We start from the raw sequence: 27,906 nt of genomic DNA, 5'->3' as shown, positions 1-27,906 counted from the left end.
TTTGTTATATCCTCTTTACTTGTGTATTCTTCTTTTAACTGTTTTGATGTGTGTTAGTTGAGCCGAGGCTCGTTTGGAAACAACCTTTCTACCTCCACAAGGTAGGAGTAAGGTCCACATACACTCTAACTCAATACCCGCTTATGAGACTACATTGGTTTTGTTGTTGTTGTTGTAATGTTAACTATTGAATTTAAGGTTAAAAAAACACGATATCCTACTTGAACACCGCAATCTAATCTATCTTATTTTTAAAAATTATATAACTTGTACCCAATTTTGACGAACATCGTAGATGTGGTGGCTTGAGTTTAGAAATATATGTCTGAAGTTTAGAGAAAAATGGCTAAATAGCAGCCATAAGTTTATCTGAAGTTAAGTTTTGTCAAATTTAATTTCAAAACCTCATATCTAAAATTATTCTAAAATAGATAGACGTACAAAATAAGCAAAAAATTAAGATTAATTGTGTTCACATGTGATGTGTTTGATAAAAATATGTTGCAACACATTTTTTTCAATACATATATCTCAATAATTTAAAACAATGATAATCTGCACTCATTTATTTAAAAATTTTGGATCGGCTTCTGCACGACAACACCACACCATGGTGTTCAATCATTTTCCCTTGAAGTGACAATAGTGTCATGTACTACTTGACTCTCTTCTTTAAATTTCTTGTATATATCACTTGCATAAAAATTTCTTGTTCTCAACACCAAAATCAATGAAACAATGCTACCTACAAATGTAACACCACTAATTATTAAAAATGCTTGTTTATAACATTGTACCCCAACACAATTCAAATCTTCTCCAATATTTCTAGTGAAAATTCCCTTAGCTTCTAATTGCTTCAATGCTTCTTTATCATATAAATGACCAGCAACTCTCACATTGAGTATATATCCACCTATAGGACTAGCCACAGAGCCAAAATTATACAATGTGGCATAGTACTTTAGTCCAAATAACTCAGAAATTATCGATAAAATTAGTGGCCATTGAGCTCCAAAACAGAACCCCATGAGAACAGAGGACAAGTAGAGTGAATTTCGAATACCAAATGCAATGAGAAGATGTCCAATGCATGAGAGTAGGAGGACGAGAGTAAACATCAAGGGGCGCGGGAAATTGTACTTGTTTAACAAGATTTCCGAGGCAAATCCTGAGGATACTCTTCCGAGGTAATTCCATATGCTCACTAATGACATGAACGTATTGATGCTTGAATTAGGATAGCCTAAGGCCTTTCCAATTTGGCCTAAGTTATCGATCGATGTCAATGTACCTCCAACCCCAAATGTTGTAGCTACAAATAGAATCCACATGTCAATGTTGAAAAGTGCTTGCAAGATTGTGTGCTCTTCACCTCTCTCTGGTGGATTAAACGGGCTCTTAAAGCATAAACTCCAATTTATTGTCGATGATGGAGGATTTTCCACTTGAATCGTTACGTTCAATTGTGAAATGCCACTAGGGACTAGTCCTTTTTTTTTCTCTTCCAAATGTCAAGTTCTTCTCTAATGACTAAAATCAATGGTGAAAATATTAGAACTAGAACAACAACACCACTTAAAACATACTCATCCCTATTAAAAGTGAACTTTTTTTGTAAAATGATCATAATGAAGATAAAAATAGCAAGTCCAAGTGAAACAAAGAGGAGATTATAGAACATTTTGACATCATTTTCTTGTTGAATAACCTTCAAAATCCGAATCGATGGGAGGAATATGCATGAGACAAGGACGGAAAGTTCTTGACACAAGTGACAGTTCCTCCAGTGTTTGCAAATGATTGAGAATTTGCACCAATGCAAATGTACACACACATTTGCCATACATGGAGTTTCGAAATTTGCCCCGTTACACCCAACCATATCATGAAATAACCAAAAAAAAATCAAGATTGCACCCATAGCCAAAATTGCCCTAGGTGGTACAATTTCCATGATTAGACCAGAAATTATGGCTAAATTGCCACTCCAATCCTTGAAAAAACTAATCAAATTTAGTGTTGTTTGATCATAACCTAATTTGGATTTTATCTCCCCTGAATAAAGGCCAAATATGAAAGTTGCACCAGACATAAATAGTATCATTAAAGAAGAAAATACCATGTACCATCTACTAGTGAGCAAATGGACGCTAAAATTTGCAATTGACATTACTTTTGCAAACACTAATTTTTGTGTGACTAAGTTAAATGGATTTTGGTTTGGAGTTTGGACTAATTAACATTGTAAAAACATATTATGAGGGCTTTTAATTTTTAATACTAAACATTATGTACAAAAATATTGTTTTAATACTAAACCTATAAATTATAGTCTTTGTAACAATTAGATGTTTGAGAATCTTATGCCGGCAGCTATATAATTGCTTGTTGACTTCTTTGCAAATACAAATTTACATAACTTCTATCCTTAATTAGAGGTGTTAGGCTCAAGTTCTGGAATAAAATCACCTTTGCTAGGAAGTGGTTAACCTTTAAAGTGAGACCTTCGGATATAAGGGCTCGAAAAAGTGAATATCGAACAACGAGCGGGACTTAATAAGAAACAATTTATAAAAATCTTATCAACAATCAGGGTAAGATTATTACGATTCACTCTGTGACACTGCGCATTTAAATTGTGACATCTTGATTATTGAGTAGTTGCTTGATCTAATTAATTAAATTTATTTCTGATAACTAAAAACTCAGAAAAGATTATCTTGTTTAATGCTGTTTGGGCCAATTTTATGGCCTGCAGAAGCAACAAAATATATTTTTCAATTACCAAATATTCAATAACTCTTCATATATTATGTTTGATATGAATAACTTATCATAACATAATAAATTACACTAAATGTACAACAAAATTGTATATTATTTACATGTGAAACATAGGTGCCGTTTGGCCCCAAGTTCCTAAATATTTTGGTAAGTTATTCTTGGGTGAAGTTTCACCATGCGTTTGGTCACAAATTTTTCTAAATTTTGGAGAAGTTGCAAAAAATATTATTTTGTACCTGTAAGTTCTAAAAAGTATTAAAAAATATCCATAAGTTTGTGTTATCATTTTATAATGAACATATTCCGTTAAAAAAAACCTTATAACATAATTGATAACAATCAACAATAACAAAATACCAATATGGGCAAGAGTAATGCATTGATCGAATTAAAAACAAATTATTCTTTTTTTTTCAGTCTTGTCACTCAAACTATTCTTTTCCTGGAAGGTAATAACTAACTATTCTTTTATAAAATCTTCCCACATTGTACGAGCAACCTCTTTCCGACAAACTTTCATTTCTAGATCAGATGACCAAGAAGATGAAGTAATGGAGTAAGTTGGTAGATAAATATTTAGTTGGAATTAATAAATGATTGGTGTTTTTATAAAATACTAACTCTCTTCCTTTTTACTTGTCAATTTTGACTTGGCACACCTATTAAGAAAACAATGATTGGTATAGTGAGTTTATCATTTTACCCCTATTAATTGATAGAGTTTTAAACATATTTATTCACTACATTTTTCAAAGACATTAACTCAATGTTAATAAATTGAGGGTATAATAGAAAAAAAATTGTCCTTTCTTGATTTGTCAAAATTGACAAATAAAAATGAAAATCAAATTAGGAAATATTTGACAAGTAAATAGAAACGGAAGGAGTATAAAAATTTGGAGTGATTTTTAACTTTTTAAAAGTTTCCAAGTTCTAGTTTTTTCTAGAACTTGAGAACTTGAGATTTTTGCCAAATATATTTATCATGTAATAACAAATTATATGAACAAACAGTAATTTTCAAAAAAAATTCAAATTTTTCCCAAAAACTACTTGGATAAAACACTTACTTAAATTCAGATCAAATTTAGCAGACTTTATTAGCTGCATGTGAAAATGGATAATGATCGCTACATAAAATGTCATATATGTTTTAGCTGTAAGTTTTAAAAGTATTTTTTTTTTCCTTTCTAAGACGTTGTGTCCAATAAAACATCGCAACATAAATTGAAATGGATAAAGTATTTTTTAAAAATAAAATAAAATTCACAAATAGTTATTATAAGTATCTTAATTATGCTCTTTAGCTATAAGTTGCCTAATTACGCTCCATAATTATAGTTTCATTGGCTATGGATATTTTTGTTTGTATAATTCGCTGCCAATATACAAACAGAGTAAGTACATATAAATTTTGCATTTGTACATTTTAAAAAATTTCAGAACTTATACAAATCAAATGTATCAACATCATAATTATATACAAGTTAGGGTAAGCATATACAAATTATGAATTTATACAATTAGAAACCGAATTATACGAATTCTTGATTTCTACAATTGGTGCCAAATTATACAAATTCTGGACATGGACCACGTAATTATGATTGTAAGTTAGTGATGAATGATAATTTAATTAAATTATAGTTATATTAACTAATTAACTAGTATATATTTGTTTATTCGCATAATTTTTTTTTATTTTTTTTTACATATATATACACACTTTTGGTCACAACCCCTTTGGTTTGCTCTTTTGTAGTCTATTTTGTTTTCACCCACTTTTTGTAGTCTATTTTGTTTTCGTCCTTTTGACTCTTTTACCAACCATTTAAAAAATAAAATATTGCAAGGACAAATAGATTCAATCACATAGTACAAAATTAAGGTTGATTTTAATGTATAATAATTTGATTACATGTGTTTGACCAACATCCAAAAGTTGTCAAAGAGTTGAAGTGGTTTAAAAATTAAAGTACACATAATAATTTTTGTGATTTTCCATTCGATATTTTAATAATTATATTGAAATCTGATTAAATTTAAATTTGTATCAGAAAGTCTGACATTAGAAAATATAGCTTGCTTTGACTCCATATCAAGAATTCAAATTCAAGATTTCTAATTATAGTGTATTTTAACTTGTCCTTCTAAACCAATGGCATAAAACCTAGTGTGAATTTGATTATGAAGGAATTCATTGTAAATACTAGTTTAGAAGCAGATCATTTGCAATCACGACTTGAATTAATTACCTGTGGTCGTAGAAATTATCACAAAACGAATAAATCCCTTAGTGAAATTCTCTTCATAAACTCTACCCGCCATCTCTTAGTGAAAAACATCACGTTTAATTTCATAACCGACAATCTTTTATATATATATATTGAAATTTTATCTTGAAAGGCGGGCCAAGTAATAAATAAATATGCTAATTAGCACCCCTTATGTGTAAACCCGATCATTTTTTGACTTCATTTATTCCGGAGAAAACTCTTGATTTGTCTAATTGATCCATTTCTTTGATGAATCATCAAACATAATTTAAAAACTTTTTCAACATTGGCACTAGAAAATAAAACATTTTATATAGTAATTTTAACTTTTTTTTGTTTACATAATCCATCCAAGTTAGAGGCTACAAAATTAAATTAAAAGGCCGGCTTGATTTTAGCCTTGTCCATTTCCCCATCAATTTATCTGTATATTTTATTATGGCTACAATTTCAAATAGTATTATAAATTCATGCAAGTTATTTGAAATTTAAAAAAGAAAAAAAAAGAAAAGTAAGAGAGTGAATTATATAGCTTTCATGGAGGATTCCAAGAAGTTAGAAGAAGGATTTGGCAATCAAAAGAAAAATATTAGTGAAGAAAATATTGATATAAATAGAGTTGATATTAATAATCAAGATTTGGTTAGCCATGAAAATGATCAAAAAATATTGGGTCATCCATTGCAAAAAGAGGAAGAAGAACAACCAACAATTAAGAAGGGGGGTAAAAGGGTTGCAACATTGGATGCATTTAGAGGCCTCACTATAGTGGTACATAATTTAATTTATATATGCTGACAGTATAAAATTATTTTTCTATTGTTTGGACATTTTAACGTGTTATAGCACGTAACCTATATTCTCCTTTTTTTAGATTACTTGTTTTATCTTTTTGTGAATTGTTGCAGCATGTCTTGATATTAACTTATGTACCCCCGCTATAATTTATAATTTTATAATGAAAAATCTAAAATATAAAAAAGTAGTCAAAATTTATCTTCGCAAATTCTTGATGATTTTCTTTTTTTAATGAAAGAAAATTTCATTTTAAAATCACTCGCCCTATATCCACCTCCAAAGTATTAACGGGAATTACATAAAGATGGACATATTAGAAGCAGTTCTAATAAAATCCCTGCCCGTAACTTGGCAGATAAAGAACATTACATATTATAGTGTGATTTTTTTCTTCATATTATCAATGTATAGAAGTCAAACTCCTCGACAGAGTACTTTTGAAGTTTTTCTCTTTGTTGTTCTTTTTCATTATTAATTGGCATAATACCATTTAACTTGGCCTCAACTGACATTTATGCCCTCTAATTTTGGTTGTGTACAAGTAAACACTTAAACTTGTACAAAATTGAACAAATAGACACATTCGTCCTACATGGTAATTTTGTGTCATACGTAGCGTCCAACGTGTATTTATGCCATGTAGGACGCATGTGTTTACTTGTTCAATTTTATACAAGTTGAAATGCCTACTTATTTACACCCAAAATTGAACGTCGCTTCGTAACACTAACTTCCCTCGGTAATTTTTTAATTTATTACTATAGTTGATGATATTGGTAGATGATGCTGGAGGAGCATATGCACGTATAGATCATTCACCATGGAATGGTTGCACATTGGCTGATTTTGTAATGCCATTTTTTCTCTTCATTGTTGGGGTTGCAATTGCTCTTGCCTTAAAGGTACTCACAATCTCACAAATAACCACTTTTAAGTTCTTGTAATTAAAAATTAGTCCCTACCATGATATTTCAAATTTCTCACATAAAACTTACTTCACAATAATTTGTGAAATTTAAAATTTTCATAATAATGGCTATTTTTCAAAAACGTGGCCAAAAAATGGTCAATGAATGCTATATTGGCAATTTCAGAAAACTACACATAATGACCTTGAAAATAGACAGTGTTGAACTTTTGATCCCCCATTTATTCCATGAGCAAACTTTCAAGTTTCAAGATCAAAAGTCAAAAAATAATTGTTAACTTGATGGTCAAAAGTTCAAAACAACTCGCCTCCAAAATCATTCTTGTAAATCACCCATTATATTTCGAAAGTGAAAGAAAATATTTAAATCTTGAAGTCAATTTAATGGAGCTATTTCTGAATTTCCAGAGAGTTCCCAAGGTTAGTGTTGCAATTAAAAAAGTAACACTAAGGACATTGAAGCTTCTCTTTTGGGGAATTATTCTACAAGGTATGAACTATAAAATTTGCAACTTCTTGTTTGATCAAACAAATTTTGATAATTTCAAAGACAATTTTTTAAAAAGAAAATTGCAAAAACTTTACATGTATATATGCAAGTAAAGAGTTTAACTTTCCATACATTGATTATGTATAAAGGTTCATGAAAATAAGACAGGTTACCTGCGATAATAAATTACTGTAAAATTCTTTAAATATTAGGTGTATATAAGTTAAGTCCAAACTGGAAAAAAAATTCCCTAGATAATAAGAATTGAGTATGCATTAATGCAGGAGGATATTCACATGCACCATATGATCTAGCTTATGGAGTGGACATGAAAGTAATCAGATGGTGTGGTATTCTGCAGGTAATTTTCAATCTCTTTCATTCTTTCACTCATTAAAATCTTGAGTTGGACCGCCTCTTACTTGGCGTTTATGTTGTTCGGACTCTTCAGAAATATCTTTAGGTGTGTGAAAAGTTCTCCTACATGAGTATAACAATATTTTTAGAGGATCTGAATAACATAGCTTGACGCTATTTTTCAATAGATATTCAATATGTCAGACCTCCATAGTCGATGAGATGTTTAAATAAAAAATGGTATCAAATTTAAGGGGTTGTTGGTCAATTTGGCAAGGGCCCCCCCACTCGGCGCTATCTTTCAATGAAGTGTATATTCAATATGTCAGAACCCATGATGACACATCTAAATGAAAAATTGTGTCAATTTAATGGGGCGTGTTGCTCTATATGGCCTTTGAACTAGGCCAAATGTATCGACAACACCCTATTCAACACTATTTTTTACTGGGGGTTCAGTATGTCTGATCTCACGGTGAAGTGTCTAAATGAAAAATGGTGTCAAATTTAGGAGGGCCGACCGTTGATCTATTTGGCTTTTGAGCTAGAACAAATGCATCAACAACCCCCTATTCAATGCTATTTTTCACTAGGTGTTTAGTATATCTGATACCACGATGATGTGTCTGAATCAAAAATGATGTCAAATTTAGGGGTTCAACCACACATTGATCTATTTGGCCTTTGAACTAGACCAAATGCATCGACATCCCCCTATTCAGCGCTATTCTCCACTAGGTGTTCAATATATCAGATCCTCACGATGAGGTGTTTGAATGAAAATTGGTCTCAAATTTAGGTAGTCGATCGTTGATCTATTTGACCTTTTGAGCTATTGTATATGGAATTGAAAGTCTTTTTTTTTTTTACATCTAATACAATTTTTTTTATTTTTTTTGTTATGTGCAAATTGTACAGAGAATAGCCTTGGTGTACTTGATAGTGGCTCTAATAGAGATCTTAACTACCAAGATGAGGCCAACAACTTTAACTCCTGGTCATTTCTCAATTTTCACTGCATATAAATGGCAATGGTAAGCAAACACAATTTCCTCTTAATTAATTTCATTCTTGAAAATACTTATATGGTTCTTGTTAGGAACTAAAATAATCATCGCGTCGTCCTGTATATTTCGTATGAATGTGAGACTTATAGCTTGATTCTTTACTCATTTCATGTTGTATATATTGCGATAAATGATTCAATAATCGTTCACATTTTTTCAATGATATTTGATGATCAAGAAAATGTGAAACTCTTATATGTCATAGAATTTGTTTAATTGTTTGACAATACGATCATATAAAAGCTTAATTTGTTAAAGAGAGTACGCTTTTGTTTACTTAATATTATTATATCTTCAACACAATCCTCACGTGTTGGCCTGATTATTTTTCATGGTTCAAACACGTGGCCTTTTGATAAAATTAAAGGTGACGATGAGATTGTTGTTATCGTTGTTTGCAGGCTTGGAGGATTCGTTGCATTCGTTGTTTACATGACAACAATATACGGTCTTTATGTTCCTGACTGGAACTTTCTGGTGCACGATGAAGATATATCAAAAAGATACACTGTATGCAACATTATAATAGTATTATAGATGCGTATTCAGGATTTGAACTTTATGAGTTCGTCTAAATCCATTGCTAATGTTGTAATTCCGCCTCTGGTGAAATTTTTTAGGTAAAATGTGGGATGAGAGGGCATTTAGGACCTGCCTGCAATGCAGTAGGTTACGTAGATCGACAAGTTTGGGGTATCAATCATCTCTATAATCAACCTGTTTGGGCACGTTCCAAGGTTCGCGATATAATCAAAGCAAAATTACGATTATTGTACTATGAATCTTAATTTGACATTTCTGAACTATGTTGATAATATTATTTAGGCATGTACATTGAGTTATCCAGCAACAGGTCCATTTCGCGATGATGCTCCTAGTTGGTGTCGCGCTCCATTTGAACCTGAAGGCTTGCTGAGGTTCGTATATATATATCGTGTTTGAATTCTATGTATCGAAATTCATGAGGTAATGATAAGGTCTGCGTACATCCTACCCTCCCCAGATCCCACTTGTGGGATTTCACTAGGTATGTTGTTGTTGTATCGAAAATGTAAGAAATATTTACACAATTTTAAGTTTTAAGCTGAGAACATTTTCTCTGTTTCCTCTGTTTGTTTAGTTCAATTTCAGCTATTATGTCTGGAACAATTGGCATACATTATGGACATGTTTTGATTCATTTTAAGGTAACATCGATCTTTCAACGATTTAACTTATATACACTGACAGCATAAACTAATGTTTATACTATCAAATGCTACACTTGGTTAAAGTACACTTATTAATGTAAAAGTTGGTTATACTGTTAGTGTATATAAGTTAAATCCATTAATCGAGCACGTGACAACAGTTAAGTAACAATGATGGAAATTGGACCAATTTTGTTTCAGGGTCATGGTGAGAGGCTAAAACAATGGATCTCAATGGGGTTTGGTTTATTTATCATAGCATTTATTCTTCATTTCACAGACGGTAAATTCGTCGTTCCTATTCATCTCACCACAATCGATGAAAATAAATAATTTCCGTTCCGTTGCTGATGTCGACAATTTCTTATTTCTTAGACATTTACTCTGTTTTTGTGTTCTGTTTTTTTGTTTTTTTTTTCATGCAGCAATTCCTCTAAACAAACAACTATATAGTTTTAGCTATGTTTGTTTCACTGCTGGTGCAGCTGGAATTGTATTTTCTGGATTATATATACTGGTATAAAAATTGCTGCAACTTTCAAAACTTAAAAGCCTATGTTGCCCGGACTTTACAAAAACGTCGACAGGTGCATGTCAGATCCTCCAAAAATAGTGCATATTTTGAGGATTCGACACAGATGAGAACATTTTTGGGACAGTCCGAGCAATATAGGTTAAAACTAAGAACTCAATCTCCTAATCTAATTCACGATATTTTTATTTTGAGAATTGTATACATAGATTGATGTTTTGGGAATGAGAATGCCATTTTTGTGGTTGGAATGGATTGGTATGAATGCAATGTTGATATTTGTATTGGGAGCACAAGGCATCTTTGCTGGATTCATAAATGGATGGTATTTCAAGAATGAAGAAAACAACCTTGTAAGTACTATCATTTAGTACTTTTTCCCAAAAGTAGTGTCTAATGAGTTGTCATGTGTAAGTGGTGTTAGCTTACACATTTTGTGTGTGTGGATTCTTGAACTAGAAGTCACTAAGCTAGCATCAAAAGTCGTGTCTAACGCAAAATTATTGTGTGAGTGGTGTCGTAAGCCTCCTCTTGTTGTTCCCTTCCTTTTTCTCTGTCATATTGACTATTGACATAGTAAAGTCTAGTTCCATTGAACGAATATTAATAATTTTATTGTGGTGTACCATCTTCCACATTTAGAAAATTATATACTAGAAATCATTTCATTTTCTTCGTCCTTTTTTCAGGTAAATTGGATTCAACATCATGTATTCTTTGATGTGTGGAAATCACAAAGAGTGGGAACTTTATTGTATGTGATATTTGCTGAAATTACATTCTGGGCAGTACTTGCTGGGATCTTGCATAGACTTGGTATCTATTGGAAACTATAAAGAATAATCACACAACAAAATAGGCAAACGAAAGCAGTGGCGGAGGCTTGATTTTCATCTAAGGGGTCCATTTATATATATATATCGGAAAAAGTTGTCTTATATATACAATGTAATTATCTAGCGAAGGACGCTCAGATGAACCCCTTCCTCTTCTATTGTAAAGTGTAATCAAAATCATTCTACCACACTTCATTGCCTTAATCTTTGTTCTTTTATCCACTTCTTTTTAATTCACTTCATCTTGTAGCTATTTTAATTTGTGTCAACTTTAATTGTTATTTTAGAAGGGAGAGTTGGAGCAACAGTTTAGTTGTCTCTATGTCACCTATAGGTCACGAGTTCGAACTGTGGAAGCAGTTATTAGTGCTTGCATTAGGATAAGTTGTCTACATCACATACCTAGGAGTGCGGTCCTTCCTCGGATATTTCTAACGCAAGATGTTTTGTGCATCATACTGCCCTTTTAGCTATTCGCTTGGTCTCAATATAACTATAATCTATATACATTGATAGTGTAATGAACTTTTACACTATGGATAATCAAATAGATTTCTATTTAGATTATACAGATTTTAAAAAGACAGTTTGGCGAACGAAGCATCCCATCGTTCATGCAACAACAAATTCAATCTAAGGACTAATCCAAGAGGTGTATCTACTCTGATGCGAGCATCCATGAATAGATACTTTTCAAATATACTTTTCACATTTTTTTTTACTTTTATTATTTTTTAAAATGGGGGAAGGGAAGGGGAAATAGGGAGGGGGTTATAATATTGGGAATTATCAACTGAGTTACTGAGGTCACCTTTAGTAATAAAGTGATGTAAAAATGTTTCCTAAATTTGGTTTTGTTTTGGGGCCATTTAAATATATATTCATAGTATTCATAGAATAAGTCTGCCCATTAATAGTAGAAGAGATGGGAGAAAATCACCTAACTCTGTCCATTAACAATAGAAGAGATGGGAGAAAATCACCTAATGTTTTTGCTTCCACCGAAACGGTTACTTAACCCCTACTCATTGTAATCCCACAAGTGGAATTTAGAGAGGACAAAATATACGCAGCCTTAACCTTATGAGGTAGAGAGGTGGTTTCCGATTGACCCTCAACAACCCTCCTCCTTTATATGGACTTAGGACTGACAATGTGAGCGAGCTCACACAATAACTTAACACTAGTAAACCTGAAAAAACTTGCAAATGAACAGTGTAGCTGGAGCTAATACTCTGCCAAAAGGTTATGGTACTAGATCATCAGAACATACAACTACAAACACTAAAACTTGAAAAAAAGTCTCTTAACTTCTTGACATTTCTCACATGATTCTACAAGATTACCCTTGCAAAATCTTGCATTGAAACTTGATAGACCCTAGTTTTTTTACCTCTACATTAATACACTTACGTACATTGTATACATTGAGCCAAATGAGGCCTTTTAGCAATGAACACAGGAACTGTACATTCACTAGTTGTTTACTCCCAACCCATCAACATCTTCCAAACAGCTTCCACAATCTTGTTCCTCGGGGGACCCAAGCCATTCCCTTCATCCAGTAAGACACGGTAAATTTCCCATTCTCGATCACCAATCAGATATCTCCCTACTTCAGCCTGAAAATTGCGATATGTGACAAGTTAAGACTAATGCATTTAAAACCTACGATATATCAGCCGAATAGCATTGACACAAGCAACATCTTTTCCTCTTTCTAATTTTCACTCCAACTAAGTTTCCTGCCTGAAGTGGCAAATGGAGTAACAAATTTAGACTCTCGGTTATAGTAAGAAAGATTTGTGACAAATTTATTTCAAACAATTTCCTTTATCCAAGCTATGTTGCTAGGACTCTTGGAATTTTGGAGGATCCAACACGGTTTAGGCTCTACGGGTTTCGGACCTAGCTGCAGAAAAAAGCTTGGTCTTTCAGTGGAAAATGGTAGAGGGGAGGGCTATTATCTACCGAGTTTCAAACAATGTACCACTGGCCCTCTTATCGGTTATCAAAAAAGAAAAAAGTATGTTGTTCTATCAACTTCATGGCATTTTCCCTCTGGCAAACCAGCTTTTAGCCTAGCCTAGCACATGATTATCTCTAGGGTAGAGGGTAATTAAGCCATAGAGTGGTAAATGTTGACTTACCGAAAAGATGCCGATATTGAGCATCTTAAGAGCCAGTGTAATGTCATAAAAGACAATTGGTCGACCCTTGCCGGATAATTCTACAGGGTTTGCGACCAGTAATTCTGCATCAGGACCTCGGTTCATCAATGACACTCTGAGAGGGCGGCATAGTTCCATTTGAAGACGCGAACACACACCATTCAGCTTGCTAGGGTCAACTTTTTTCTTGCCATCAGCTTGCATTATAAACAATTCAAGCTCACATGCTGTTTTGGTTTTTGCCGCGAACCGCCCATATGATATCTGATACAACATTGAAGTAATTGGTGAGAAATAGTTTTACTTCAATTCATTATTGCTGTGGTTGCATGAAGAGAAAACACATCCAAAAGAACATAAAGCGTGATTCAACAGCAAATTATGATGTTTAGTAACATCATAAAGGTGAATATAAATTAAAATTGTTGACCAATATTCTGTTTGATGAAGAAACAACTGACAACAATCAGACGATGCACTAAATCTCATGAAATATGTTTGATCAAAAGTTCACGTTTGAACTTCCAAACTTATATCTTAACAGGATATTGGTGTTCACAATGTAAATAGATTGGTTGTTGAGAGATTTTATTCGCCTTCTGCAGAAAACCACGAGACTTTTTATCAAAAGATATTTTAGAGATAGAGAATTATGCACCTGAATATTGTAATCTTTCAGAGTCCTCATTATGTCATACAGAAGACCTTTGTGATCTTGGCAAGCAATCTTGATGAGAGTATGTCCACGACTCATCATATTATCGATGGTGATAGACGCTTTATTGCAGGCAAGAGATGTACTCAGCTGCTCATTAAGTAATTCGAAGCTAAACATGTCTTCGGCAATTTCTTGAGGAAGGAACGATGGTCCTTGAGAGCACCCGGTGATTTCGGACCCGACCATTTCTATGTCACAACTAATCATGGCATCACCCAGAACAGATTTCAACTGGTAATGTGTGTCTTCTTGTCTCTTCTTTGTATGTAGAAGTTCTCTGATAAAACATTTGAATTATGACTCTTATCACACAGATGTTAAACCAAAATAAGATATAATTTTGTTAAATGAAAGACTTGGAAGACGCTAACGGAGAGAACTTACAATGAAAGATAATCTTAACAGAAATCTGTCTTAAGCATTTCAGAACAAGGTTCACATGAGAAGATGGTGTGACCAAAGGCGGAAAAAAAAAGACTTGGGAAATTTCTGAATTCCCTTTAACTAAAAACTAGCCACTAACTCAAAACTACAACTATAAAAAACGTTACAAAGCACACAGGTTTGACAACAACATACCCAGTGAAAATCCCACAAGTGGGGTCTTGGAAGGGTGGTGTACGCAACCTTACCTCTACCTTGTGAAGGTAGAGAGGCTGTTTCCGAGGTTTGAATCCTTTGAAAATTCAGCGACAGAGTCCCACTGGTAGCACAATTTTTTTATCAGAAGTCCAAAAGGTAGCACTTACTTACACAAAAACTTCACCAAGTAACATATAGGTTTGCTTATGACAGAATTGATCTTGATAAACTGCTACGAGAAGTGCCATAAAAATACAGTCAACTTTCACAGGATAAGCTGCCGTGAGATATGTCAACAATCACAAGAAGCAAGTGGAAGTTTGTAGTAACCACATAAGCATCACTTAATAAAGCATATTAATTTGATAGCTCAAATTACTAAGCAGACATACTTCAGAAAGGAGGGAAGGGTAGAGAGGGAGCAGCAAAAATGGATTTACACGTACGAAACTACAAATGACGGACAGCAACAATAAGAGACCAAAACAATTTTGAACCTTGTGTCAGTAATGAAGAACAGGTCAATCACTTTTCCATCTGGAGTAGTGGATACTTTCACCTTCTTTATAGTAAGCTCAAGCTCGGAAAGTACTGCCGTCACATCTGCCATAATTTAACAAAAAAAACAGAATTACTGCAGTTATGAAGAAGTCTAAATCAATTGAAAAGCTAACACATTCACAAGATTTAGATTAAAATGAAAAAAGGTGATGCACAGCAAGTTTAGAAAGCAGCTTCAAATTAGTTACCGTGCAAAAGGCCCCTTCGATCATTGCAACAGAACGTCAAGAGGAATACATCAGGGGGCCTTGGAGACAACTCAGTATGATAATATGATATGCCGGAGGCAGAAGAACAAGATGGACAAGCTCCCATAAGTCTCTTCTTTAACAGATTCCATCTTGTGTCTGGTCTTCCCACCACCCAAAACACTATGTAGCACCATATCCCGTCTGTCGATACATCTTCAACAAAAGAATCAAAAGTGTAAGATGGCAAATTACATATAATTATAACAGTATTTATTTTGATATCAACTAAACTGTCTGAATTATCTCCAGTCATGTTGAAACAGATTTAAAATTGACAGTCAAAAATACAAGTTCCACAAACACACAAAAGCTAAACTTCATTTCACTAAAAAAAGAAGAAAAGAAACACACATACCGCAAAAGAAACCAGTAGGTTCAGTTCTCCTTTGCATCAATGAATCCCAGTTTAAGAAAACCATAAGCATTCCATTCACAAATTCAAGTAACAAGTTACTCCATTTTAAAAATACAAATTTTTCCACTAATCCTTCCTTAAAACCAGCAGATTCTCACCAAATTTCGAAAACTTAACACTAGTGATTGATTATATAAAGAAAGATTCAATCTTTTCACTCTCTGCCCCCCACCCCCCACCTCCACACACAAAAAAACAAAATGACAGCTAAATTTCTTTAATTGGATGTATATTGAAGTGCAAGAATACAAAGCTAAAAAACTGAAACACAACTACCCAAAAGTAACCAGTAGGTTAAGTTCTCTAATGCAACAAAGAATCCTAGATCAAGGAAATCATAAGCATTCCATTAATCCTCAAAACCAGCAGAGTCTCAACCAAATTTCAGAAACTCAACAGTGACTGATTATATCAAGAAAGAATCAATTTTTTCACACTCTGCCACACACACAAAAACAAATAAACTGATTATATCAAGAAAGATTTAATCTTTCACTCTCAGAGACACATACACACACAAAAAAAAAAATTATATCAAGAAAGATTCAATCTTTTCAATCTCTGCCACAAATAAACTGATTATATCAATTAAGATTCAATCTTTCACTCTTTGACACACACACACAACAACAACAAAAAGCTGATTATATCAAGAAAGATTCAACCTTTTCACTCTTTGCCATACACACACAGATTATATCAAGAAAGATTCAATCTTTTTACTCTTTGACCCCCCCCCCCCCACACACACACTGATTACATCAAGAAAGATTCAACCTCTTCACTCTTTGCCGCACACACACAACTGATTATATCAAGAAAGATTCAACCTCTTCACTCTTTGACACACACACACACACAACTGATTATATCAAGAACATTCAATCTTTTCACTCTCCCTTTCTCCCCCCCCCCCCCCCCCCCCACACTGATTATATCAAGAAAGATTCAACCTCTTCACTCTCTGCCATACACACACACACACACACACACACAGATTATATCATGAAAGATTCAATCTTTTCACTGTCTGCCACACACACAAAAAAAAAATAACACCAAGCAAAATCAATCTTTTTCACACTCTGCCACATGCACTTACACACAATGAGAGCTTCACTATAATCACTTTGCAAGAACACAAAGGGGAGAGAGAGAGAGAGAGGTAAGAGCATACCAACTCTGACAACAGTGAGCCCAAAGAAGAGAATGATTCTACAAAGATCAGAACCTAAACCAGTCTTATCAGGACAATTAACAGTAATCACACTTGGGTCACCTTCTCTTTCTGAATGATTCAATAGCACAACATCATCATACAAAATTCCCATCTCCTCCTCTCCTTCTTCCTCCAAATGGAGATGGAGGGGTTGCCCTTTTTCTCCTCCTTTTCCAATTTTTTCAGTTTTTTCACCAACTAAAACAGAAATAAATAATAAAGATTCAATCTTTCTTTAAAACAACAAGGAGAATCTTCTTCTTCTTCTTTTGTTTTACCTCTATTCCTCCGCCTACACTCAGCTTTGTTTTAAATATTGGGAATTTCTTGGTGGGTATTTGGTTTTATTTTTCCAATTTTATTTTATTTATTTATTTCATTTATGGTAAGGAGGAGAGTAATTTTCACTGACCAAACATGTGGGGGTAGAAAGACGAAAACAAATAAACGTGTAAAGGGTGAAGAAAGGTACAAACAAAACAGCTAGCTGGAATTTCTAGGAAATAAAATTTCCTTTATCCTTGGAAATTTTTTGTATAAATAATTTTCCACTTTTTTGTCCTAAAACTATTAAAACTAGTTTTAATATTATATGCAAATGTATATCAACATAGAAACAAGTTACTTATAAATTGATTTAAGTTTGGAAAATGGTCCGAGTTATGCAATTTAAGTGAATTTCAATGAGAGTCGTGTTATGTCATGTTTAATCACTCTCCTCTTTTTTCATTTTTTGGTCTACCTCTACTTTTTCTAACTCCGTCTATAATCAACCTATCACACCTCGTTACTAGTGCATCCTCAACTCCTTTTCACATGTCGAATTATCTTGGTCTCGCTTTCCACATTTGATTCGCCACGGAGGCCACTTAGATTTTATCTGTATAATTTTGTTTTTAATCATATCTCTCCTAATTAATATGCTCCCACATCCATTTGAGCATCTTAATATCCGTTATCTTCATGGTCTGAATGTGATCATTCTTGACTGGTCAGCACTCTACCTTATACAACAGTGTTAGAATCACCACTCTATAGAACTTACCTTTAAGTCTTGGCGACACATTACTATCGCAAAGTACTTAAAGGTGAGCTTATATTTCTTCTCTACACCGCTCTAATATGATATGTCACGTCATCGTTAATCAACTCATCTGCTCAAATTATAAACCAAAGATATGTATATACTTGAAACTTTCTCTATTAAACATGACTAGTGCATAAATATTTACTTTCACCTCTTCCTAATTTGGCATGTTACTTAACTAGCACTAGTGTCTCGTCAATCAATATTAGGTCATTTGTGAATAACATACACTATGACACTTTTTTTTTGAATAAATTGTATCAATTCATTCATCATTAAGGCAGATAGAAACTGACTAAGGATTATTCCTGATAAAATCTCATCACAGTTGAAAAAATATTATGAATCACCTCTCATTGTCCTAACCCGACTGACTCCATGATACATATCATTAGTATTTCTAATTCAAGCAACACATACACCTCTACACTCCAAACATCTCTAAAAACCTCTCTATTGACTTTATCATAGGAAACACTAACATTTTTATTTATATTCTAATTTCAACCTTAATGTTTTATTTTTAAAACACAAAAGTGCTAATATTTTCTTTTTAAGTTGATTAAAAATAGTTGCAAAATTTAAAAATGTTCAAAATTTCCATTGAGGATAGGAAGCAAAAGCACTACAAAAACCCACGTGGCCAATGACGTGATAAGGAATAGCAATATTTAATTATTTTATTTTATGTTAGTCTGTTTGACTATAAACTTTATTAGGTCAAATACATTAACTTTTTTTTCTATCTCATTTGCGGATAACTTGGAAGTACAATATATCGTGATAAATTGGAGATACCATTTTCTCGTCGCTTTTTTAGCCGCCGGTCACGTGTCTTATTTTCTGGAAGCGGTCCCTACTCACGTGACGGACCTTTCAAGAAAACTGAATAATAAATAAATAAATAAATAAATTTTAAAAAAAGAATACTGGTAATTACAACACTTCAAAAATTAAAAAAAAAAAAAGGGAAAAATTGATCATCATATAATTTTTAAAGTAATTAGAAAACTTTAAAAATAAAAAATGGGACGTGAGGTCATGGTAGATAACATGATTATGTAATTAAAATGGCAATAATTGAATTATTTATTGGAGAAAAGTATGAATGTGATATTGATCTTGATAAAGTTGGAAAAAATAAAAAGGTAGAATATTCAAGTGGAGGTTGGCCCAAATCCTATTTTTAAGGAGTGGGAACCTTCTTTGATTTTTCTTATTTTAAAAAAAAAATTATGTGGTATTCAAAATTTACTGACTCGACTAGTTTGAAAATTTACTATGACACTTTATATTAGGAATTCCTCAATTTTCGAGAAGTAAACTCAAGACTTCTGATTAAGAATGTTACGCTTACAAACTTCTAATAAAGAGGTGTACATAATATCTTAATTGAATATATCACACATAAAAATAAAAGAGAAAAAAATAAAAAGCGTTGTAATGCATAACATAATTTCACATGACATAGACGTTTTTGGAATAGTGTTGTAAAAATCAAACGCTTTATCCCCTTTAAGTCATTAAATGAAGCGAGGAAGGCGTCTTCACTAAAGCAGTAGTGTGAAGCGACATAATGTAAAGTAAGATTGAAGCACTCGATAGTCGATAATGACATAACTTAAAAAATAAATTTATAAAATTTATTACGCCAAAACAAATAATACTAAGTATGAACTTGGATCGTGTCATTTTCCAATACTCCACATTGTGTGAAAGTTAATAAAATGACACATAAATTAAGAGAAGATAAAACTAAAACAAAGTGTGAAGTAGATCTATGTGATATAGTTCATATATGGTGGCTACTAAAAATGATAGTAGTTTGACAATGAGAGATATTGAAACTTAGTATTTTAAAAGCTCCCTTACAAGTGGGGTTTTGTGTCATTGTTATTCACATTATAAAATACAATAAAATAATATGCATGTTTGTAATTTAATGCTATGTTAAAGTGGGAGGACTATATGATTAATTAGATTGATACCCCTTTGCTAATGAAGTAGACAAATCATCTAATATCTTTCTAGTCGATGCATTTTTTTCATGGTTTATACTTTATAGTGTCCTTTTAAAAAAATATATAAATTGGGGAAAGTGGAGTGGGAAATTGGGGAAGAAAATACATAAGGGCATACAATAAAATCACGTTTTCAAGGAAAAAAATTACCTCACAAAATTTCTAATATCTTTTAAGCATGTGTTGGATATAATTTTAATTTTTAAAATATTTTTTTTCAATTTTACTTCAAATACCATATTTTCAAATATCATCAAATTCATGCTTAGACGCCTACTAATAACATCAATTAAAACACATGTTGTTCAAACATTAATATGTTATGTACTCGTACTTTAATTTTAAATATTTAAAATAAATTATCTAGTTTGATATTATAAACATTGAGTTCATTGATTAAAAAAGAAAAAGAGCATATGACAAAGTCTCCAGGGGTTATATGAAAATGTTTGGAGACTAGAGGTAAATTTTTAGCGTATATTAGGGTGATTAAGAATATGTACGATGGAGTCAAAAATCTGGGTAAAAAATATACATCATGGAGTTAACGCGGATGGGTTGAAGTTAAATTTGGAGACAGATCCTAAAGTCTAAATAGTTCAAGTTGAGATGGACTAAGATTGAGTAGTTAGAGTGCAAGTTCAATGAAGTGAATTCCGAGACAAATGTCGAAGTGTGGATTGATACATTACAAGTCATCTCCTTGAAAGAAAGTTTTAAGTATCTTGGGTCAATAATTTAAGGAATTGGTGAGATTAATTAACAATGATGTTACACATTGCATTGAAACGGGGTGGATGAGATGCAACCGTTGTCATGTGTGATAAGAGTGAGTATCGAAACTTAAATGTAAGTTTTATGAAGTGGTTGTTAGAACAACTATGTTTTATGGGTGCAAAGTCTTGATTGATCAGGAACTTTGTACGTCCAAATGATGAAAGTAGCAAAAACGAGAATATTGAGATGGATGTGTGGGCATACTAAAAGAGATAGGAAAAGAATGAAGATATTTGAGACAAAGTGAGAGTGTTCTTGTGGTGCAAAAGATAAGGAAAGCAAGACTGAGATAATTCGAACATTTGAAGAGAGCATGCACAGATGCACATGGTATGTGAGAAGTTGGCTATTGTGGGTCTTAGAAGAGGTGCAGGTAGGCCAGAGAAGAATTGGAGAGAAGTAATTAGACAAGAGATGACATACTTGTAGTTTATCGAGGACAAGATCCTAAATAAGAGGTTTTGAAGGTAGAGGATTAGGGTAGAAGATTAGTAGGTAGTCGAACATTGTCTAGTTTCTCTTATCAATTTTGTTATTATTATTATTAATCTTCTATTATTTTATTCTTCAATATCATTATTACGTTTTGTTTGCTTCCATTATCATATTACTTGTTTTTATTATTAGTCTTTTCTTCATTATTTTTTACACGACTTTTCATCTACCGTATATTATTTTCATACCTAAAATTTGATATGCTTATTTGAGTCGAAAGTATATCGAAAACAACCACTCTACCTTCACAAAATATTAGTAAGATTGTATACATACCACCTTTCTCAGACCTTACTGTTAAGATATAGCGGCTATATTATTATTGTTGTTATTATTAATATATATAAATATCGAGTAAAAATAAGTATACATGTTAGTTAACGAGAACGACATGAAGTATTATTTCACGACAGGATGTTTTTTAAAATCAAGTAATATATTTGTGAAAATGAAAGAGATTTATTTCACCATCTAAATAGTTAAGAAATATTAATTTTGGCCCTACATTATTCAACCATTGAATGCTACCAAGATGAAAGTGACTATTAGTTGAGTTTTGGTTTCGAAATATTACCAAGTTGTCCTTGAATATGAGCACTTGTTAAAGTATAAAAACTTATACGCATCACATATTTATATTTAAGGATGGAGCTAGTATATTAATTATGAGTTCGACAAAATTTACTAGCTTTGGCGCAAATCAATATGTAATTATATATTTTTAAAAATCATGTAATATGTATAAATAATTTATCGAGAATTCAATATTTTTTTATTTTTTTTTAGAATTGAGAACTTATGAATTCAAAATCCTAATTCCTTTTTATGTTTACCATCAAACCAATAAATGCATGACATATGTTTGTGTATTCATATTCATCACTATTCATGGTTAATTAATATATATTATTATTTTATTAAATTATTTAACCACGATGTATTGAATTAATTTGATGTAAATATTTTGTGAAAAAAATGTTTATCCTTTTGAAATTAAACTTCAACTTGTGTATATTAAAAACTAAGATATCTCATGCCTCCAAAGATAGATACAATTCAAGAACAAACAAATGGATGTGTGATTGCAAAAAGCTAGAATTGGGGATAAATATAATCATTATGGTGAAAATGACTTATTTGTCTAACCCTTTGTACACAAAAGAATTTTTTTTAAAAATTGCTCATTCTTTTATCTATACACAATATATAGGAAAAAGAAAAATAGTTTGCTTTTTAGTGATTTTTTCTTCTTCAATCTATTGGTAATTCTTGTTATATTATGTTCTTTGGTGCTTTCATCTACATATAATAAAGTACAACCTTGCTTAAATAATACTTCAATTTTGGCCAATTTCAACTAGTGATACCAACATATAATAAATTAATAATCCACTAAAAATGAATAAAATAAATAAATATCTCATAATACATCACTTACAATTTCAAATATATTATATATTGTGGTAGCTATTTACAAACATACATATGCCTTCTACAATTTGCCTTCAATTTTATCTCAATCTTCCAAGAGAAAATCATTACTAATTTTTAAGCATTTTACAAATATATCTACCACTAAATATATAATTTGATTACAAGTATATATATAGTCAAAAATTTATTATTTATTGCCATAAAAGAAAAGAAAAAAAAAAGAAGAAGAAAAACTCCTAATGTCCCATAAAAAGGTTGCAAGTGCAACAAGGTAATTGGTACAAGGTAGGACACTTTTAAATAATTATTGAAACTTTGTCAATGAACAATAAATCATGTGAACTCACCACTATACTATTACTAAATAATCAAATGTCACAGATTCGAGCCCTAAAAATGATATCGTCTTTAATTAGAAGTAGAGCTAACCAAAATGCTGCAAAGGGTTTGTTGAAAAACTTATATTGTATATATAAGGTTAAGAGTCATCTAAAAAATTATATATACAAAGTTTAAAATATATTTTCTTTATCTATATATAATAGATATTAAAATTTTTTTGATTTCTTCGTGTGTTTACTTCTGAATATTTAAACTTCTTTTAGTATTGGCTCCACGACTGCCTTAAATAGGGAGCACTTCAATTTTAAAAGTAAATTTTTTGACGTAAATCAAATTAATTAGATTTCAAAATAAATATTAGATTAATAAATATAAAAGTTAAAATTATGTGGACCCAAGATATAGACTTTTACCACATAAAATAACTATAAATCTTTGGGATCGCTACAAGGAAACATGTCTACTTTTAGCCATTTGACAAATTACCTACTCATACTATAATGTAGTGTTTCTTTATTTTTAATTAAAATTTTTGAATTTAAACTTTAAAAATGACATCATTTTTAATAGAAAAATATTTTTCTCTTTAAAGTTAAATTTTCTAACATAAATTTGATCAATCAAATCTCAAAATAAATACCGAAAATCATAAAGGAAAAATCATATGGACTCAAGATGGAGACTTTTAACACATAAAATCACTATGAATCATGAGATTGGTATAAAGAAACATGTTCACTTTTAGTCACTGGACAAATTGTCTAATCATATGTGCAAAAGAAAATGAAAGATTATGACTAGCTCACCTATAATAAGGATGTTAGTTGCTTTCACATTGAATATTACTAAAAAATGGAAAATAAATAATCAACTTATGATGCAATATTATGACGTTATTTGTAAGTATATTTATGAAGTTTACTTAGTTACCTAAACAAATTTAATATTTAAACATTTCCTATTGATACAAATTTTTACTAAGGACATATTTCCTATGTTTTTAAGGTTAATTGTACTATACATTCCTATTTCCTATAATATGATTCAGGTTTAAACACTCTTTATTATGCTTACATCTCAAATATTACAAAAATGCTACACTTACACCTCCTTGTGTAATATATCTATAATTAGGTATATTAAAATATAATTACTACGATAAATTAAAATTATAAATAAAAAATTATGTATTTATTTTTTATAAAGTTTTTTAAAAAACACGATAATTATATTTGTTGAAAACCTTTATTCAAGTTTATATATACAATTAATTTGTTTGAAAACTTGAAATTGAACATGGAAAGAAATGTTTGAAAGTTGATTTTTTTAAAAAAAATAATTAAAGTAAGATTTTAGGGAGAAAACAGTCATGAAAGTTGAAAAATTTTAAGCATAAAGTTGAAGATCTAGTTCAAAATTTGGAAAAAAGAGTCTCAAATCTTTTTCCTTTTTTTTGGTGCAAACTCAAAATCTATTCTATTAATAAAAAACTTCTAAAGAAGAAATATTTTGCAAGTTCAAGTTCAAAATTCAAATTAGTAATAAGGTTGTTTTACCTTGTTCATGTGTAAGAACAACAAACATATCTTTTATGAATCAAACACGTGAAAACTATTTGGAACAAAAAAATTTGCAATTTCAAAATAAAAAATTAAACTAGTAATGAATTTTCATCTTGTTTACACGTAAGAGCGACAAACGTATTTTTTATGAACCAAACACGTGAAAACCATTTGGAACAAAAAAAAAATGCAAGTTTAAATAGTAATGAATTTTCATCTTGTTCACGTGTAAGAGCAACAAGCGTATTTTTCATGAACCACACGTGAAAAATATTTGGAATTTTTTTTTGGCAAGTTCAAATTCAAAAATCAAACTAGTAATGACTTTTCACCTTGTTCACGCATAAGAGCAACAAACGTATTATTAATAAACCAAACACGTAAAAGCTATTGAAACAAGAAAAATTGCAAGTTAAAATATCAAACTAATAATGAATTTTCATCTTGTTCACTCGTAAGAGCAACAAACGTATTTTTCATGAACCAAACATGTGAAAACCATTTGGAAGAAGAAATTTTGCAAGTTTAAATTCAAAAATTCAAACTAGTAATGAATTTTCATCTTGTTCACGTGTAAGAGCAACAAACGTACTTTTCATGAATCAAGTACACATGAAAATTATTTGGAAGAAAAACAATTGCAAGTTCAAGTTCAAAAAAATTCAAACTAGTAGTGAATTTTCATCTTGTTCACATGTAAGAGCAACAAACGTATTTTTCATGAACCAAGTACACATCAAAATTATTTGAAAGAAAAATAATTGCAAGTTCAAGATCAAAAAAATTCAAACTAGTAGTGATTTTCATCTTGTTCACATGTAAGAGCAACAAACGTATTTTTCATGAACCAAGTATACATGAAAATTATTTGAAAGAAAAATAATTGCAAGTTCAAGTTCAAAAAAATTCAAACTAGTAATGAATTTTCACATTATTTATAATTTTATATGTAAGAGCCTCAAAAGCTTTTTTCATGGATCAAATACGTGAAAATTATTTTTTGATAATAAATAATGATGAGACTTGAATACAAATTTTTATTTGCTTGATATCATACTGAAATGTGTGATTAATTGATTATCTCATCTAAAAATTTAAGATACTACAAAGAACACAATTTTATTTACTTAATTATATGTGTCATATAGATACATACTTAGACGTCAATGTAGAACCATCGAGGATAGTATTTATTTATTTTTAATTAGAGATTTAAAGTTCGAACTCTAGATATGAAAAATAAAGTGTGTTTCCTCTTAAATGAACCCTAAAGGTCGCAATTTCAAACTTATCAAAATTCTAACACGGATAAAGAATATCGAATTAAAAAAAGACAAATGTATGATCTTTTCATGCTTCTTGAAAGGCCAAATACCTAAAAATCATGTCAATTTGATCAATTATCCCCCAATCCCCTCCTTGTGATAATGAAATATATAGTATCTTACATATGGACAAAGATTTCTTCATCACTCATTTTTTTTATAAAAAAAAACATGTAGATTAGGCGTAGATTAAGGAAATCTAATCCTGAATTAGCACGTGGAACAACCATAACTTACCAAAAAAAAAATATAAAAAATAATTTTCTATTTTCACGGATTAAAATATATTAGGGACCACTGATTTAATACAAGGACCTATTTTGGGTATTTAATTCCCTAGTTAAGATATTTTCAGGTAGGAAGTAGGTTATATTTGGACTATTTTAAATTTGGGAAAAAAATGTCTAATTTACACCTTTACTTTAAAATAATTATGTAGCCAAATTTATTCCTTTTTTAAAACTAAATTTTAAATTTACCTCAAACCTAACGAATTCCCCTAATTCTCATTTTAATTATCCTATTTCATTTCAGTAACCTATAAACTCATAAGTGATTAAAGACTCGTAGGCAAATCTCAAAAATATAGATTCGATAAAATCTAATAATTTTGATCTAAAAATAACTTTCGAATTCATATATTTCAAATTCTACATTCACTTCTGTCAAGACTTACACTTCACAAGTAAGTTTTGGACGGAGTTGTTTCAACTCTTGGATATATTACGAATTGCACCCCTCAACTTGTTACAACTTTCATCCAAAACCACCAACTTTAAAGAACCACAGTATAAGTGAACAACAACAACATACCCAGTGATATCCCACAATTGGGGTCAGAAGAGGGTAGGATGTACGTAGACCTTATCACTACCTCATGGAGATAGATAGACTGTTTCTGGAAGACCCTCGGCTCAAAAATCACAGCCTCAAGTAAGAGAGAAAAACAATATATATAGAATAATGGCAAAAAAATGAAAAGCGAAGCAAATTTTACAAGACAAGAACAATAATGATAGCAAAGTAATATGATAATTAAAGGCAATAACAACACAACTATAATGGCACGCCTAGACCTACCACCAACCCTAATCCAATACAAGGCAAGACACCAGTCTATCTCAAATAGCTTTCTACCTTAATCCGCGACCTCTACTCCTTTCTATCTAAGGTCATGTCCTCGGTGATATAGAGTGTTGTCATATCTTGTCTAATCACCTATCCCCAATACTTTTTCGATCTACCCCTTCCCCTCCGCATAATCCCCAAATCCAACCGCTCGCACCTCCTAACTGGGGCGTCGACACCCCTCCTCTGCACATGCCCAAATCATCTCAGTTTTGCTTCTCTCATCTTGTCTGCCACAGAGGTCACTCTCACCTTCTCCCAAATGACCTCATTCCTAAAATTAGTGAACGGACTAAAATTAATTTTCTAAATTGGCCACACACTTTCAACTCACAACTTTTTTAGTCCCTCGTAATGGAATTTGGCTTTTCATGGAAATTAACTTTCTACAAGGTGATAAAAGTAATATGATATGATATTTATTGTTTGGTTTGGATAAGTCCAACGCAATTTTTACTTTTCAAATTTTTTTTAACAGTATAGAACTTTGTTCGTACACTTGATAATTTCTCCTTCGAATTAATTACCACAAGATTCATCACCCCCATGAACTTATA

The 27,906-nt window shown here is 31.4% G+C and overlaps 2 protein-coding genes and 1 pseudogene across 2 annotated transcripts; 1 reads left to right on the top strand and 2 right to left on the bottom strand.

Annotated features, from left to right (window-relative positions):
* Positions 1-598: 598 nt before the first annotated feature.
* Positions 599-2,241, bottom strand: LOC129882043 (protein NUCLEAR FUSION DEFECTIVE 4-like; annotated as a pseudogene).
* Positions 1,104-11,465, top strand: LOC129882044 (uncharacterized). Its single transcript, XM_055956168.1, has 13 exons — positions 1,104-1,190; positions 6,626-6,763; positions 7,198-7,279; positions 7,564-7,640; positions 8,555-8,670; positions 9,105-9,213; positions 9,324-9,440; positions 9,529-9,620; positions 9,824-9,890; positions 10,095-10,176; positions 10,319-10,410; positions 10,635-10,778; positions 11,115-11,465. Exons 2-13 carry the CDS (start codon positions 6,629-6,631, stop codon positions 11,259-11,261), a joined length of 1,260 nt encoding a protein of 419 aa, XP_055812143.1. The 5' UTR covers positions 1,104-1,190; positions 6,626-6,628; the 3' UTR covers positions 11,262-11,465.
* Positions 11,466-12,483: 1,018 nt separating this feature from the next.
* Positions 12,484-17,582, bottom strand: LOC129882045 (ACT domain-containing protein ACR10). Its single transcript, XM_055956169.1, has 6 exons — positions 17,137-17,582; positions 15,482-15,697; positions 15,230-15,335; positions 14,091-14,427; positions 13,412-13,696; positions 12,484-12,883 (listed from the first exon to the last, which is right to left on the bottom strand). The coding sequence occupies exons 1-6, from the start codon at positions 17,288-17,290 to the stop codon at positions 12,746-12,748; spliced, it is 1,236 nt and encodes a 411-aa protein (XP_055812144.1). The 5' UTR covers positions 17,291-17,582; the 3' UTR covers positions 12,484-12,745.
* Positions 17,583-27,906: the final 10,324 nt, after the last annotated feature.

Source organism: Solanum dulcamara, chromosome 3, assembly GCF_947179165.1.
Source record: "Solanum dulcamara chromosome 3, daSolDulc1.2, whole genome shotgun sequence".
NCBI lineage: Eukaryota > Viridiplantae > Streptophyta > Magnoliopsida > Solanales > Solanaceae > Solanum > Solanum dulcamara.
The sequence above is the reverse complement of the archived record's forward strand: the minus strand, read 5'-3'. Positions and strand labels throughout refer to the sequence as shown.

Excerpts from the sequence above, each read along its gene's own strand:
- LOC129882044 (XM_055956168.1), top strand. The coding sequence starts at position 6,629 with ATGATATTGGTAGATGATGCTGGAGGAGCATATGCACGTATAGATCAT. Across the intron at positions 7,641-8,554 it reads GATGGTGTGGTATTCTGCAG|AGAATAGCCTTGGTGTACTT; the intron begins GTAATTTTCAAT and ends CAAATTGTACAG. Across the intron at positions 9,891-10,094 it reads ATGTTTTGATTCATTTTAAG|GGTCATGGTGAGAGGCTAAA; the intron begins GTAACATCGATC and ends ATTTTGTTTCAG.
- LOC129882045 (XM_055956169.1), bottom strand. The coding sequence starts at position 17,290 with ATGGGAATTTTGTATGATGATGTTGTGCTATTGAATCATTCAGAAAGA. Across the intron at positions 15,336-15,481 it reads TCGAAGGGGCCTTTTGCACG|ATGTGACGGCAGTACTTTCC; the intron begins GTAACTAATTTG and ends AAATTATGGCAG. Across the intron at positions 12,884-13,411 it reads TCAATATCGGCATCTTTTCG|GCTGAAGTAGGGAGATATCT; the intron begins GTAAGTCAACAT and ends CGCAATTTTCAG.